At 45.1% G+C, this 17,897-nt stretch overlaps 1 protein-coding gene across 1 annotated transcript; it reads right to left on the bottom strand.

Moving 5' to 3' along the window:
* Positions 1-398: 398 nt before the first annotated feature.
* txnrd2.2 (thioredoxin reductase 2, tandem duplicate 2) lies at positions 399-17,302 on the bottom strand. Its single transcript, XM_080004034.1, has 16 exons — positions 17,255-17,302; positions 17,052-17,108; positions 16,807-16,951; positions 16,201-16,275; positions 15,299-15,377; positions 14,979-15,041; positions 14,693-14,763; positions 12,080-12,099; positions 11,679-11,770; positions 10,807-10,981; positions 5,887-6,023; positions 3,816-3,911; positions 3,433-3,525; positions 2,289-2,360; positions 2,084-2,181; positions 399-1,027 (listed from the first exon to the last, which is right to left on the bottom strand). The coding sequence occupies exons 3-16, from the start codon at positions 16,890-16,892 to the stop codon at positions 904-906; spliced, it is 1,281 nt and encodes a 426-aa protein (XP_079860160.1). The 5' UTR covers positions 16,893-16,951; positions 17,052-17,108; positions 17,255-17,302; the 3' UTR covers positions 399-903.
* Between the last annotated feature and the right edge of the window lie 595 nt (positions 17,303-17,897).

Genomic DNA, 17,897 nt, shown 5'->3' with positions numbered 1-17,897 from the left:
TTGTAGTCCCACTGTATTCCTTTGTGCACTGGGGAGCAGAAGGAGAGATGGAGGACCCTAAACAGGCCTGGCTCTCTGGCCAGGGCTCACCAAGCTGACTGACAGGCGGCCCGCCGACTGTTTGTGTGTGTCCATGGGAAATGGGCCGGTGTTGCTGTGGCCACGGCCCGGGGCCATCCATCAGTGTCAGGGTGGTGGTGTGTTGGGGGGGGGCAAGGCATGTGTCACCATCCAGACTAATGGACAGGAAGTACAGACGAAGAAACAACAATATTTGTGGAATATATATATATATATATATATATATATATATATATATATATATATATATATATATATATATATATATATATATATATATATATATATATATATATATGTTTTATGAGCCTATTTATTTAAAAGGGCCCTCACTCTGCGGTCGGAGGGCCCTCGCTAACTGGGGGATCCATAACACTTTGCTTTCAGCTGTGGCGTACACAGTGCGGCTTTCCAAATGAGGTTTATCATTCCCCGGTTATCAAGACGCAAGATCATGAAACACTGGCCACTCTAGCCCAAGCTTCCTCGTCTTTGACTCCCGACGAGGCCGTGATGAACTGCCCGACACGCCGAAGGCGCAAACAAGGTGCAGCGCAAAACGTCTCAAAAACCAACACAACATTAACCCAAGACTGCTGTGAAGCTAAGAGGCTGCTTCAAGGACGCGGGGGGGGAGGAGAGAGAGCGAGTATGAGAGAGGAGGAACGTAAGAAGGGAGCGAGAACGCAACTGCAGTGGACTGCACCTCTCTTTTAGGGGCGAGAGCCCATTAGGGGAAGGAAAACAACCCCCAAAACAACCACCTTCTGGCTCAACGTGGAGGATCCCTGTGTGCTGCACGGAGCCCGGGGGGGCTTAACCTCAGCAGCCCGTCACCGTGGCGTCCAGGCCCGAGCGCTTGGTGATGTGGAGCTTGGTCAGCTCCTCTGCGCAGGTCGGGTGGATCCCCACCGTCTCCATCAGGTGGGAGAAGGTGGCTCCACACCTACACACACACACACACACACACACACACACACACACACACACACACACACACACACACACACACACACACACACACACACACACACACACACACACACACACACAGGACATTGAGTCTGTTATTGCTGCTGTGACTCACACTGCTTTCCATTATTTCTGTGGCTGGGTCTGAGTGTGTGGGGTTTCTGGATTTCCGGGGGCTTTCAAACTGCGTTCATGCTACGTATCCAGTTTGGGGAAAAACAATTAGCGACTTGCGGTTATCGTTATTGTTTTTCCACAAAGTTTACATTTTAGGAAAGAATATTTGAACGGCGGAAAGCATGCTTTACTCTTTAACTTTTAACGATGGGAAAAGATTTCCTCGTCTTCATAAGAGATAAACGTTTATTAGTCCCACACCGTGGAAGTTTAAAAACACTGGGGAAACTTACAATTTACATTTATAAGTGAGTGTCTCCTATGGAATCCACAAAGCCCCTGTGATGAACCACTTGAATAAGGTGTTGTAAGTCTTCTCTCTGTGCTGCAAAACACCTACAGTATTAATTCTGAACTTAAGAGAAAAATGCAACCACTATATTGATGACTTATCTTGCCCCTCCTGCCAAGAAAACTCAATTGGCTGTCTACTGGTGAGATCAAGAGGTATATCTTCTCTGCTACAGTACTTTTAGGAAGTTGCCTACTTGGGGCTTGAAATAAATATATTTTTCTGTATTTGAATGGCTTGTAGTCGCTATGTGAGGGGTCATCCCTGTCTGTGATCCTAGTGCTACCAAAACATGGAATGGCTTTAGACAAACAAAACAAAGCCCTGTGACAAGGTGGTTGTTTATGGGACATAAAAGGTTTCTTTAACTGTATTGTCACTAATTATTTTGATGATACATTCCCGAAAAATAGATGAGTGATCACTCATGAGTTTTCCAGCACTATGGTAAGACGCTGCTTGACAAGGATTTTTTGATAATCAAGTGAAATAATCCAGGATGAGCTTGTTCCGTGCAAGCGAAACAACGTGGCCAAAACACTGACGATACGCAAGACTTACTGGAAGCCCAGAGCAAAACCCTGGGTGACCTCTCCGGCGTTGGGACCCGTGAAGTGCAGACCCAGGATCTTCTGCTCCCCTCCCCGCTCACACACGGCCTGGATAGGAGGGAGAACCAGACGGCAGTGGGCTCGGATTCTTACTCATCCCAGATTGTTGGGTTGATGTGGCAGATAAAGATTTTTGGCCTGTGCTTGAACCCTACCTTTATGTAACACTGGTTGGCATCCCTCTCTGCGACAGTATATTCCAGCGGCTTGTAGAAAGCATGGTAGACCTGCACACACACACACACACACACACACACACACACACACACACACACACACACACACACACACACACACACACACACACACACACACACACACACACACACAACAATGTTTTTCTGTAGAAAGACCTGACCCTGTTACTTCTCCATCGATATCACAAAAGTGATCCTATTACACGTCAGTTACGTGACACTGATATTACACCGCAGAAGAGTGTAGAGCAAATGTTATTAAGAAGTCATTCAAAATGCCTAGTTGCCTAACCATAACCCTAAAAGTAAAAATACAACTAATACATGTCAAGAAACGTGGAGTTCTTCTATTGCAGGCAGGTGCGGACTGTTTTCTAGTATGTCCATACTAGAGATGAACAAGCGTGCCTTCACAAGTTGGGCAGCGGGTGAGGTGGGGTGGGGTGGGGTGGACAGCTGTTGGGGGTGGGGGTGGGGTGTTGCTCGTAGATCACACGGCGTCTGTCATCGGGGCGTACACGCCTCAATCAGGCCTCCTGTGCGCCTCACCCACGGCGAGGAGCGGCGGCTGAGCACCTAAACCGTTTGTGCCCCCCGACCACCACCCTGCCTCCACCCGTTGCAGGTGTCAGTGGTCATCTGGCTTAACACAGAATATACTGTATATTCTATATACACTAGGCTTCATATACAGCGTGCTGTCAAATGGCACCTGTAGAGGTATTATTGCATTTGGGGTGTGAAAAAAACAAAACTTTCTGAGAATTTGTTTTAGTTGCCAGTCGCACACTGACTCCTGAATAGATATTTGTTTACATGCGACTCATACATGTTGAATTGATTGCATTTTCACTACCGGGATAATGCTCAGTTCAAGTGTTAAAAGTGTTCAAATTAAATTTTAAAAGACAGACTGACTTGACTTTTGATGTGCATTATCTTTAGAAGGATGACTGGTGATGCGGTAGTTCTGTTTGGAGGACCAATTCAACTGTTTTCCGGGTTTGACATAAAAATCAGCACTAGACAAACTCAAAAAACACATTAAAAAATGTGATTGAAACTCTCATCCCTATTAACCGCTGAGTGGCCGACTCTGTACCTCTATGCCATCCTTGCCGTGCCTCCTTTCCGCCTCCTCTTCAGACAGACCCACACATCCGTACTCCATGGGAGTGAACACTGTGGTGGCCACCTGACACACACACACACACACACAGACACACACACACACACACACACACACACACACACACACACACACACACACACACACACACACACACACACACACACACACACACACACACACACACACACACACAAAAGAATACACCACGACAGATTATGGCAAGTAATTCACTTGGCTTGAATGTGTAAACCTGGGTCTGAAGGAAACAATGGGATCCAGCGTGTACTGGATTAGTGTGTCATGGGTCCTCACTACTAGGTGATTTGATACTTTGATACCAGTGTGTTACTTACGTTGTCGTAGTTCATGAGTTGGTTGCTGTGTTCAGCCAGCCTGCGGGCCAGGAGCTTTCCGGCTTTAATGGCTGTGGGCGTCAATTCAGGTCGACCCTACAACCAGAACACAGCACTGATGAGCTGTAGATATTCTCACACACACACACACACACACACACACACACACACACACACACACACACACACGCACACACGCACACACGCACACGCGCGCTTATTGATTAGCCAGCTTGGAGTAGTACAGTTAAAGATCTTCGGTTTGGCAGTACGTAATGCATACCAAAACTTTGGACTTTCAGACTTGAGCTGAGATATCAGAGGTGTGAATCTCAAGTCTGACCCTGATATGATGTAATTGACATTCTTAGGGCAACGATTCAATGTTTTTGGGATCTCATAAATTCTGCCGTGGTACAGATTGATTCAGTAGAGCAGCCTTGGATCGGCAAGAGACTCGTGTTAACATATTTACTGTTGGAACATTGCTATCATGGTTCAGACACAAACAACCTAATTTTGGTTTAAAGTGCGATCATTTTTTTTTACATTCTATGTACCATTTAAGTGAAATACCATGATTCGATTTGAACAAGAGCAAAAGAAAAGTGAAGCATTCATATATCCCACTTCCAAATTCCATTAGGATGTGCTCCACATTGTAAAATGTTATCATGCAATTTTGACCAATCCAGAGAAAAACTGGGTTGGTCTTTAAACCTAAATGCAATTTTTGTTTGTTGCTATGACAACAGATTAGAATGCTATTACTTCCAATGCTTATTGAATTGTTCATCTATTGAAACTGATGAATTGTAACACCCTGATCAAGAACAGCACTCACTCTCCCAGAACAAGGAGAGGATATTGTTGACTTGAGATAAGTACAGGCTAAGAACACTCACCCGTTTATAAGCTACTTTGTTCATTTTGTTGCCTTCAAATTCGGACTTCAGTGCACTTATGTTGATCTGGGTGCGTGCAAAAATATTGCGTTTTCAATACTGACGTCTCTCTCTCCCTCTCTACAGAAAGGCTGCGAGGCAATTCTGAAAGCATGACTTAAGCCATCAGCAACTTGTTAAATTACCGCCTAACATCCTGTTCTCCGAGACATCTCCCGCAGCTCTGTGTGTGTGTGTGTGTGTGTGTGTGTGTATATGTGTGTGTGTGTGTGTGTGTGTGTGTGTGTGTGTGTGTGTGTGTGTGTGCTTTTAAGTGAGCGCACACAGGGCGGCATTACGGTTACCATGTTTACACACATGACAACCAGCGCCACTGTAATGCATGTTTTGGCAGCGCCGCAGCATCTCCATGTCGATGGAAGGAGAAAAACAAACGAGTACAAAGTACTGGCCATGCAGACATCAACCCCCCCCCCCCGCCTGTTTTTTTTATTATTCGCTTTTTTTTCCTCGTGAAAGGTTGACAGACAGATATAGTGCTAAGTGCGACTCATCAAAGCAGGGTGTCAATCAAACTGGGGGGATGGGGTGAGGGGGGGTGCTGAAGCCTGCGAGGCAGGAAGGAAGCTCACAGCTGGTCACGGTGAAACAACAACACTGACATTACATCTTACAGGTAGAGCTAGTATTAACATGGCTCGGTTTGGCAGCGGCAACATCAAAACCCAGGAAAGGAGGAGGGAGGGAAGGGTGTTGATCCATCCATTGGATTTTGTCATCGGTAAGAACTTGTTGAGTCTTAAACTGCAGCCGGATGCAAAACAAGTAATCAGAAACTTTTCTTAAGTTTGAACACAGCGATTTTCTTTTACAGTCACTCGGGGTGTTATGATCATAAAATTTAAAAAATTTGGACGTAAACATTTGAGGAATATAATCGATCTGGCGATCTGCTGAAATAACTGCGATCCAGCGATAACTGAATTATTGTGATCGATCAAAAAGTGACCACAGATTTTAGAAAACATTTCACTTAATTAGAACAAGCTTCCTGGGTTTTAGAGGAAGGGAAGCTCTGCCTTGGGACCGAGGTACAATTTAACGATGACGTTACAAATTGCATTTCTGTGATGTTAAATAATGGTGCTGGGGGAGGGGACGCCCACCTCGCTGATGTCACCCAAGGCGTAGATATTGGGCACCGAGGTGGAATCGTCGTTGCCCACCACGATCTTCTCCGTCTCCTTGTTGAGCCTTACGCCGACCATGTCCAGGCCCAGAGCTTTGGTTTCAGGGGCTCGGCCTAAAGGGGGGGGGGGGGTATGATAAATAGGGGGACAACAGAGCGTCAATATTCCATTAAATGCTGAGAGAGCGGTGAGAAGGAGAGGGGAGGGGGGGCTCTCTGGGCAGTGTCAGCAACACATTTCAGTCGACTGCCAGCCTCCTCCAGAAAAAATGTGAACCGGCGATGAGAAAGGAATAACCAGAAACCGCAGATACTGGTCGATCTGCGCCGCGATCCCCATGCGAGCGCAGGCATTACCGCACCAGTCGGCTGAAAATACCTCCGGGACCTCCGTTCCGTATCAAACACAATGAATAAAAGAAAACATCTGTCCGGCGGCGGGGGAGACCGCGGATGGACGGAGTGATGGTGAGAAGTAGAAAGGGGGGAGCATCAGGCGGTTGACTGACACTGTCGACGCCCGACCATCTTCTCGAATCTCGATGCAGAGTCGCCATGGCGACGGTCCGCTCGGCTTCGGTACCAAACAACACAGCCCTTACACTGGTCCACCGTTAAACTCGAGCCCCGGCCTCCTCCTCCTCCAGCTCCCTCGCTCCCTGCCCGGGCGGCATAATAAACACCAGGCCCCAAGGTACCCGCGTAGATGCTATCCAACGACAAAAATAACAAACCCTCGAGACCTCTCTTCCTGGCTGGAGCCGAGAAACAACCCCCTCCCTCTCCCCCACCCCCAACACCCCCCAATCTGCCGGGTTCGGACCTTTTTAACGGCGGTCTGGGGAGCCGAGGAAGACGGGGAGCGGGGAGGAGGAGGACAGGGAGCGAGGATTCCCCCGGGGGTTCGCGGCATCAAAGGGTTGTGTTGTATGCGCTCTACCGCAATGGAGGTTTTTCCCTCTTTTTAATATATTTTTTTAAATATACAATTCTTCTTTATTCGATATCTGACCCCAAACTACTGTAGGGCTGCATATTGACCAGAATGGCAATGGCATATCACCAAACAGTATAGAACCCGAATAGTATATTAAATATATCACAATACATTACGATTATTACAATTATTTCAATATGACATAAGTTGACAAAAAAAACTATCAATAAAGAAAGGCAATTACAAGATTTATACGATAAACAATGTCAAAGACACAAAGAAATCAGATACAATACTGTACTACGATATTTCTGTATAATAATGTGGTTTTAGGGGCTACACCTTTCAGAGATATATTTCTCATTCATAAATATATCATAATAAATATAGATTGTGTTGTTTTCAGTATCCCTCGCTAAAAGGGTTTTTTTTACAGAAAAACAAACAAAAAAAAACAAAAACATATCTGGCCTTTCCTTTCTGCAGCTGCCAAGTTCCTACAGAGACCAGAGAACCATTGTGCGCTGAGGACACAACAACAACAAGCTGCCTGATAAAGAACTCGGTCTGTGCACGGTGTCTAACACACAGGCACACACACACACAGGCACACACACACACAGGCACACACACACACAGGCACACACACACACACACACACACACACACACACACACACACACACACACACACACACACACACACACACACACACACACACACTAACAAAGCTTGTTGTGACATTGGTAGGAAGCCTTCAGACTGCCGGGCTAATTAGCCAAAAAAAAAAACTCACAGACTTGAAATGAGAGCCAGACTCTTATCTGATCAATCAAATGAACAAAGACAAAAGGAAGAAAAATGTCGGCAGATTTCTTTTTTTTGTTGTTGTTTCTTGACTTTTTGGAAACAAAAGATTACACCTCGTTTGATGCCAAGGGAGATCTCAAGATAGAACTGAATAATGGCTTAACTGGGTCTCGGCAAAAGTGGACAGCAAAGATATGCAGAGGGCTGGGTGTCCTTTATAAGATTCAGGGACCAGGACAGACACCTTGACTTTACAGCAGTTCCAAAACAATGAAACAATAGGATTGTATGTGTATAATTATGTAGTAAAAGGTCATACTGCCTCAAAATAAAATGTCCCTCCCTGGCTTGAAAGAAAGAATTACACAACACTGTAACTGTACGAACAAGTACTCAATCACTGTACTGAGGATAATATCAAACTATTCAAAGCCTAATGCCAGATTCTCTTCCCGCCGGATATCTTACTCACAGTTGTTTTGGCAAATTATCCAACATTTTCAAATGATCAATTATTATATTAACAGAGCCACTTTGTCCTGTCTTCTTTGTTCTTCGTTTGGCAGAGACTGAGTTGAAACCGATGCCAAAGGTGACAAACTGTGCCCCTCGCTGTAACCGATACTGATTGTGAATCACTCCAATCCCATGCTACACTTTCACTCAACAGCACAGCCTTGGACTGCTGCTTTAAGGTAATCAAAACACAATGATTACCAACATATAATCTATATTAATATTAATATGAATAATCAATTACACCAACATATGTCAAAAAAAGAAAATCAATTTCCTAATATTATTTGACTTGTTTGATGTGGCTATTCTCTAAAACAATAACCTATTAAATCAGTATCGATTCAATATCAACATCAGCCCACAATTGTTGACAACTGAAATTATTATCATGATCAGCTTCTTCTCTAGTTCCATACTTTGTAAGGAGAGATATTTATTGTTTTACTTTGCTTTGTTTGTTTTACTATCTTACTATCTATCTTTTACTATCTTATACTATATACTTTCTATCTTTTCTATTTCCTGTTGAGAGAAACCTGAAGAACAATTAAATGACCTTAAACAAATGCTGTATTGTAACTATGCATTTGGCAAATCAACCTTATAGTCATCGAGTAGTGTTCAGATATTAATGTATGCTAGGCTACAGGAACATAAAAAATGTTTAAGTTGATATAATGGAATATGTAGTAAATGCTTCAATCGTTACATATCTCACATGCAGACTGGTCTTGTTGCTATGCATATCACTAGAAACAGGGGAACAATATTTTGAAAGTTGTAATAAAAGGTTACAGAGAAGCGGGGAAAAAACACAATGTAATCTCTCCATTTCAGAAGGATTGAGAGTTGAATTACAAAGACCACAATAAAAGAAAAAAAAAAAAAAAAGGCATATCCCGACCCTGACCACAGAACAGTAGATAAAGGAAGAACACCAATATGCCTTCTGTCAATATCCAGAGAGGAAGCGTGGAAATGTGCCACATCCTGCCGTGTCCTGCAGGACCACCTGGACAGGGGAGTGGCCCTGGACCCGGCAGGGGCCAGGGTGAAGGAAGCGGCTTATGGCGTTGGTACAGTCCCTACAGTCCCCTTTGGCCTTTAATGCTTCCACAGAGGCTCGGGGACCCCCCTGGCCCCCAGTGGAAGGTCACTGTGAAGGGAAGTGGTTGTGGACGCTCATTACTCCTGCGTGTGCACATCAAAGGGGAGAGGCCGCGTCATTGGCCGTTGTCAATGCATCCACCAGGGGAGGTCAGGTCATCACAGACAATGACCGGCTCAACGCGAGGCACGCGGGCGGCTCCGCTCTGCACCTCGGTTTAAGCTAGTGTCACCTATACACTGCTCGTCATAACTTCTGCTTCTTTGCAGTTATTGAAAGCCAATTTGAAGGCGACTCTGCTTTGGTGAGAAAAACGCCGCAGAATGTTTGAGGCACGCAGCATTTCTGTCCTGATTTGTGTTTGAGTCGCCAAGGGGCAAAAGGCACCGCGTCGTACAAAACGGGTCAGACTTCCCGGGCCTAGCAGAGAACCTTAGCTACGTAAGGATGCAGGAAATGCGCCGGCCGGTCAATCTCACGCATGCTACCAACGTCTGCTGGTGTACTCGCTCTGTGAAAATATTGTTCTCGCTGCCAGTCGCACGCCACCGTGACCGCGCTGAGAGCTGGGGACCGATGGCTGAGCGTCGTTGTGGGGATTCACGTCATCTCAGCTGCAGGGGTCACACACACATCCTCAGCCCCGTCACACACACATGCCTTTACATTCACACACACACACGCACAGTGCTCTGCCAGTGGGCACAGGCGGATGTGGGATTCGACGCTGCGTGGTCTGGCGGTCATGCTTTCGGAAGCGTCATAGTCATCTTCGAGGGCTGTCTCAAGACAAACAAACCAGTGCCGGCCGCCAGCCGACACGGATGTTCCCTCCATTGTTGCGAGGTGGGAGAAATGGAATGATAAAATAAAGAATGGACGGCGGAGAGGCAGTGCGGACGGGCGGGCAGTGCAGACAGGGCAGCACAGTGCAGGATGGGCAGGGGTGGCAGTGACAGATGCGATTGGGAGACCAGGGAAAGGTTTTTCCGCAGGGCTGGCAGGGGAGAGGAAAGGCCCAGGGTTCGAGAACAAAGGGAGGGGGTGCACTGACCCCACACACTGGATGCATCCTGCCCCCTCCTGCCCCCACTCTTCAGCCGGAGAGAGAGAGAGAGAGAGAGAGAGAGAGAGAGAGAGAGAGAGAGAGAGAGAGAGAGAGAGAGAGAGAGAGAGAGAGAGAGAGAGAGAGAGAGAGAGAGAGAGAGAGAGAGAGAGAGAGAGAGAGAGAGAGAGAGAGAGAGAGAGAGAGAGAGAGAGAGAGAGAGAGAGAGACACACACAGGGGCTGGGTGATTAACACTTCCCCCCCACCGAACCCATCGCTCAGGCTTTTATTACTTTGTTTTTCAGGCTCGATTCCTCCAATATCTGCTGACGCCGCGCTCTATGGACAGTAAAGCTGACAGTGGCGAGGGAGGGGCCAGTCGAACCCCAGCTTTTATACCAGAGGTGCACACAGTGGGGACTGTATTTTGAGAAGAGTCGACATTGAAATGACAAAAAAAAAATTCACGAACTCACCGACAGCCCACAGCACAGAGTCGTACTTTTCCGTCTCGTCCTCCTTGCTCTGTGAGTTTGTCCAGGTCACTTGCAGCTCTCCTGTGGGGAGCTTATCCACTCTCTTCAAAACATGCTTCCATGCAAACTTGGTCCCGTACGCCTTCATGTAGTCTGTCACTAGTCCTGCCATTTGCTAAAGGAAACAAAAATTTACGTTTCATCAAAACACTTCAAAAAATACATCACATCATTATCCAAGTTCCAGTGGATATGATGATTTTTCTACGCTAGAATATAATGTACTTTCTAAATTCAATCATGCAATTGTTTTCTTTTCTCTATAACCCCACAAGAAACTGGATAGTTGTATGATCATTCGATGAGATACATACTTTGTGTTAAAAAAACATAACTACAGAATACTCTATGTATGTGTAATATATACCATCCATTGCATTGCTTAAAATGTCATATTTTAGGATGCGGGGCTCTTGTGCCTCCCTCTCGTTCTTATAGCGTGTGTGTCAGTATATACTAAATCAATTTGCTTGTAGGACTCTTTTTATCAACAGTAATCCCTGGATTGGGTCTGGAGTGATCCATGGATTATTTGGTCATTTAAGTGGTTGAGATTCTAATAACCTCAAAAAAACAGTGGTAATAAGGTGAAGAACAAAGTCATTTCTTCGGAGGACCTGAGAGACATGAAAGATGTCATTCAGATGCATGAAGATCCCCAAACCCCAGCTACTCTGATAAATATAGCACAGGCAGAAGAGACTTAACGGTTCCCTGGCACAGTTATCAAAATGAACTTGCACTTCAGCAAAGCTGCCTCTCGCCGCTGCGATGTAGAGGGGCTCCAACGTGGGCCGCAGTCAGCGCAGTACCTGATCAAACCCCCGGAGGGCAATGCTGCGAACCAGGACTGTGGTGTCCAGGCCGAAGCCCGTCAGAAAGCCGGCGCACTCCAGAGCCACATCTGAATGACAGCGGATTCAGGACGATACACCTTGAACCCCAAGAGGTCAACTAGGGAAGCATCGTTGTACTGCAACATCACGACTGGACTATATTTTAATAGCATGAGTGGATAAGTTTTCATTTTTACTTTCTGTGGGCTGAGGACCAGAATGTTACAGCAACCACAAAGATTCACTGACATTGGAGGTTTCACAGAAAAATTTGATATTTTACCAAATGGCAAGTGTGAAAATTGCAAATGTGTTAAAGTGAGAGAAAGCAGTGAGTCAGTAATTAGCCGAGCTCAGCAGGCACACAAAAAGGATACAGCTGGCTCCAACCACCAGTCTGCAAAACACAAAGAAAGACAAGCTCAGAAATAAGAAACAATATGGTCAGCGCAGGTACATTGTTCCAGTCATGCTGTATGAGGCGCCTAAACGGAGCCTAAACGTCATAGAGCCAATCCGAGGCTGAAACATGTTTACTCTGAATGCCAGAATTACTGTGCGATGAATTGTAAACCTGCAACGTCAGTGGGGAGTGAGGACGTGCTAAAGAAACTCTAAAGAAAGGCGCCACAAAGAAGAATGCTTGTGTGTGTAATGTCCTGGATGTGCGATTCTGCTGCCAATGTGCAATGTGTGTGTGGTCCCAGTGAAATCCCACTTCTAATCCATTCCTGGGATCTTTGACGATGAGGAGGACTAATTTTGAGCATTTAAACTAATCCCTGCGGAAGGGATCAGGTCCACACAGCAACCTGCTGAGTGAGGCCCTTCACCTGCACGGCAAAGGCCCCTCCTCCCCTTGTTTTACCACCATTAGACAAGGTGGGAGAGAGAGCCCCACGCATCCTCTACGCCACCTCTAAGCACTAAAAGCACTGTCACCCGCTCTCCTCTTGTGTGTCCACGTACATGCACAGCTGCACTTAATGTGTATTGTGCGATGGCTTAGGGGAGATTAGTCTGGGAGCTTTAGCATGATTCTGAACTTTCATCACAGAGATCAACGAATCCCTTAGCTGCGATCTTGCTCTTGCCTCTCGCTGTGTTAAGGGTGCACTTCACAAGTACATGAATGGAGAAGGTACATATTCTATTCTTTTTAAGATTTGATGAGTTTGACCAAGCTACGGTGAAAGACATCAATCTACTTCACACTTGAGGAAATGGAGGTAGGGAGAGACACAAATGCAAATGTCTGCAGGCTGTATTTGAACCTGGGTCAGCATTTTGCCTATATGATACGCGCGGTTCTTCGGTTGAGCCACCGGGACGCCCCCCACTTCCCTTTCTCAGTTTCTCTGACACACAAGCAGAAAAGAGAACATGAAGATTGCGGATAGAGACGTGCAGTGGGTGAATCTCAGTTTCACTCTTCCTCAGGGGTGACATATCATATATCTGACACACGGCGGGCCAGCCACCCAACAAAACACAGTAAACATATTGAACTCTGAGAATTCGGCTGCGGAAGTCATCTACAGAGACTATATTCAGAACTGCACAAGGGAGTTGGGATTTTTTTTTAACCTTGGGCAGTTCATCGGCAGCCAAAACACTTTGATGAAAAAAACTAGTCTCCAAATACACCCATGTGTCCATCTAGAGATAGGCCAGGATATAATTACAAGCGTTTGGGTAAGGATTTGATTAGAGTGCCTCTCCTATACATTTCTTTATCAGACCTTGCATATGCTCCCTGTAAGTTTGACTGGAAAAGACAGACAATGTAATACATACAGTATTTCCCTTGGTTTGTCATCTTGCCAAGCTTCTCCATTAACTTGCATGGCAACAGTACAGAGGTTTCAGCTTGGCTCTGATAACTACTGAGTCTGGCCAAATCCGAGTCTAGCCACCTGTCTAAACCCCAATCCTGGTGAACCTTAAAACTGATGCTGGCACGTGCCGTGTGATTAGGGCTGTCGACCTAACAGAGGCAGCGACCTCCGGGCTGAGGCCCAGGAATACAATCCGTCACTCAGTTGCGTGCGTGCCTCCGAGGCCTATTAGACATATATCACTCACCTGTGCCCCGACCACTGCCTCCCAGACTTCACCTGCACAGCTCTGGAGCACAATGACAGGTTCCTAACGCTACAGCTAGCTTATAGTTACCCCACTGCGGCCGGAGGGTAAATGAAGGACCCCGTTAACAATCCCACTCACACCAAAGCGCTTCCTGGTCTGAAGTGGCCACTAAGTGGGTAATAGTGGCTATTAGTTTAAGTTTAGTTCCCCATGCAAAGCTGTTTTTGTGGAATGTGGTGATTTTAGGAGCGGTGGATTGTAGGAGGGCGTCGTTACAGCGGTTGGAAGAGGGGTCGTTCTTCTGGGAGACGCAGAGCAAGTAGGGACACCGGCGCAGTCTAAAATTTGGGATTTGCCGGCAGGCGATTTGATGTTGCCACCGAGTGGCCGGGTGACTGAACAGCAGGCTTGCTTGACATCGTGGCAACATTGGAGAATTATCTTGGAATCGTTTTTTAGAGTAAATGATTCCCCTCAGAGCTGTCATCGTGAGGTGTACTGCGGCCATGTCCGGGCCTCACCGCAGCCGCTAGTCACCGGGTCTGCGTTGCACCGGGAGGAAGCATCGCGGAGAGGCCAATTAAACAGGTGACGACAGGAGCTAAATGGCAGGATTAGAGGGCTTGTTCTGCAGGGCCAGGATGCTTGCTGCTAAGTGAGTCATGAGGTGAGGACAGGATGACAGGAAGAGAGGAAAACAGGGCACTGCTGAATCCTTGTGGGACATGTTGCGTGGATGAAGCGTTGCAGCACCAGTGCTGCATCGGGGGGGGACTGTCCCCCTCAAAGCCTGAAAGTCACAATGCTGGTTAGCCTGTGTTCCACTGGTCGGGTGCCATGAGTAAATTTACCCAACCATTAGCACGACCACCGATACCATGTGTGTATGGCGGGCATCTCACGTTTTTCCAGGTGCCTCTTTCAGCCAGAATATGTCATCGCTGGTGATGCCGTGTTCCAACGCTCCGGGGATCTGCGGGAGAGGAGGAGCAGACGGATGACGCAGTCAACACGGCAACACCTGCCAGTCTGTTCAAAACACGAACCCATCAACAGCAGACATTTAGCACTGACAAAGCTTGTATGTGATACAAAGAATCACGCAGCGTTCCCTCAACCGTAACTACAGATGTACAGACAATGCAGATGCATGCAACTGAACCATTTCAAAAGGAAGGGAATGCTTACATTTGTGGGGTATTTTGGACGGCCCCCTGTCGCAATTACAATGTTCTTGGCAGTCAGGACTGTCTGTAGGCGATAAAGTAGATTTCAAGGTGAAGCATGTAGAGAAACTGTACTTCATGTTCATAATGACACCTTGCCGCACTGCACAAGAATTTGAACCCACAGAGCTTCTTTAAACTAATTTCAAAATAGAGCTTAAGACATTTGGGCAAGGTGACGAATGAAGCTTGCTCTATTTTACTCAGTAATTATCGACCAAAATCTCATACATCACGGACCCTGAAACTTCGACTTAAAAATAAAATAGTAAAATAGCACACCTCCTTCCCTGCTTTGGTCAAGCCTTTCACTGTGTGTTCATTGACCAGGCTTCCTTTGGCATTGAGATACTTCACTTTCCTGCAAAACATAAGAGCGGGACAATGTCGCTATGAACAACACAATCTAATCATGCATTGAGGTGGACGAGTCTTTCACGATCATGATTTACACCAGCTGGACCAGACCGTGCGGCAGAAATGATGCAACATTAAACATTTAATTACTGAATCATTATTTGTTCCGAAAACAATGCTCTCATGATAGCATAACCTATATATTTGCCATTGCTAGTGTTCTGCATGTATTATTCTTTGTCCTTAGGACGAGACAAGCTCTGCTGATGCTGTTGGAATTGTCGGCTGCCGGCAATAGTTGGCAGTGTTTCGTCAACAACGGCAACTGGATATGACTTACTGTTACAACCTTTAAATGAAATGATGAGAAAACTATTATTAAAATAAAGGATCCAAGGAAAGGAACACATTACGCAACTGTTGAGTGAGCGCAGGCATATTGAGTCAGGGGTTAACACCTGTTTGCCTTTCAGCATAACCATTCAGTCAACATCCAGTACTGGTCTATCAATCATTGAGCATTCACAATCACCTGTGCACCAACACAGACATTTTAAGCCTTTAGCTATAACACATACCATGACAATAGGCGAGGAAAAAGAAAATAATAAAGGAAAATATTTAACGTTTTTTGGCAGTGGTGGCGCAGTAGGCAGGACTGTTGCCTCGCAGCCCCAGTGGTTGTGGGTTCACCCTCATCTCAGATCCTTTCATGATGGAGCTTGTATGTTTTCCTGCCTTCCAGTCTACTCTCACCTGCTAGGACATGTGCATGTTTTTGAATGCATCAACAACAGTTATTAGAAACAAAGGGGGGTCTCACTCACTTGTCCTGGAGCTGGACCCTGTGACCCCAGTTCAGAGACCTGACGTGGTTCTGAACAGCCTTTGCCATGGTTTCCCTTGAGAGCACAATACACGAAGATGTAGGTGACAACCATTCTGCAACAAATAAGGCTTTACATAAAAAACATTTATTGCAATATGAAAATTACACTGAGTGAAGAGAATATAATAAAATACCAAGACGATCTATGTGGCTTGAAGAAAAACAGTTAAATAAAATTTAGTTCAGTCACAAGATGGCGCTATTTAGCTGCTCATTTGACAGTGACACTTCAACGTTTCAAAAGTATTACTGGTCATTGCTTGGCAGTACAGGCAGTGTCATGTAAGTAATGAAATGCTGGATTTTCATGTGAATGCCAACAATTCAAAAATAATAAAAAAAAGTTAAAAAGGGGTGAGTAGGTGAAAACCTATATGCAATACATTTGTGAAAAAAAAATGTTTTAAAGAGCTTGAAAGATGGCAGTCATCTTCAGTGGTACCCCCTTGATATCATATCATAGCATTAATTAAGCAGAGTATCCCTTTATTTCGCCATCATTTAGTATAAGGTGGGTTTCTGACAATAGAAGGAAAATTCTTACCAGTCATGCCCGATTGGTCCTGGCACCTGCCAGCCATACTTCTTGGCATCTTTGATTGCAGTGCCGAGCAGAGCAGCCTGGTGCATGAGCTTCTTGGGAATGCAGCCCACATTCACGCATGTTCCACCAAGACCCCACTTGGTACCTGTTCAGAGGAAGCATCATCATGAACATCTTTGTAATCCATCCACACCAATCACGATTAACTTTATCCCTTCCACAACTGCATTGTTAGTTAGTTTTACCTTGAGTGGATGGCTCCACATAATCTAATACAGCCACTTTCTGTCCCAACTGTGCCGCTGCAAACAATAGATGATTTTGAGTTCATTTTGTCAGGCAGATAGGAGCAAATAGGAGCTTATGATAAAGTTTAAAAGTCCAAAGGCCTACACACTTTGATTCAAAATACATCATGAGAAATGCCAAAGAAAGGAGAGCAACTCACCTTCCTTGGAACAGGCCAGTCCCCCTGAGCCACCACCAATGACAACCAGGTCATAGTCAAACTTCCCTGCGTGAACAATGAGGGTAACATGGCTAAAACTCCAATTATTAAGCTTTATTACACATTTGTAATTTCTGTACTTAGTATATTTTGTGGCCTTAGTAAGTGGCTTTAAACACTTATTATGAAATGATTCATAATTGCATTATTTTTATTATTATTATTATTATTATCATTACTAACTATATTTAAATAATCGAGAATCGAGAAGAATTAATGTATTATAATAACAATTATTAGTATTATTATTATTATTGTTATTATACATTCATTCTTCTCGGTTCTCGATTATTTAAATACAGTTAGTAATGACAATAATAATACAAAATATATTATTATAATTATTATGATAATAAAACAAAAAGGTGGCTTGATTTAGAGCTTATGCAACACATTTGGGAGTGACATCATACTTTACCATAACATCTAACAAAATAAATTCTCTGGTTCCTTTTGGTTTTTTTAGCTCATTAGCTCGTTCTATGACTTCTGTCCATGTTGCAGTGCTAACTGACTGTCAATCTAGAGTTCTGTATGTAATGTAGAAACCAGAGTTACAACCGAAACTTCGCAGCCTGACTCT

Source organism: Zeus faber (assembly GCF_960531495.2).
Source record: "Zeus faber genome assembly, chromosome: 7".
Taxonomy (NCBI): Eukaryota; Metazoa; Chordata; class Actinopteri; order Zeiformes; family Zeidae; genus Zeus; species Zeus faber.
The sequence above is the reverse complement of the archived record's forward strand: the minus strand, read 5'-3'. Positions and strand labels throughout refer to the sequence as shown.

Coding starts and splice junctions, on each gene's coding strand:
- txnrd2.2 (XM_080004034.1), bottom strand. CDS start 16,892: ATGCACCAGGCTGCTCTGCTCGGCACTGCAATCAAAGATGCCAAGAAG. Junction 3,912..5,886: donor CCTTGGGTGACATCAGCGAG/GTGGGCGTCCCC, acceptor TTCTGGTTGTAG/GGTCGACCTGAATTGACGCC. Junction 1,028..2,083: donor GGTTTTGCTCTGGGCTTCCA/GTAAGTCTTGCG, acceptor GTGTGTGTGTAG/GTGTGGAGCCACCTTCTCCC.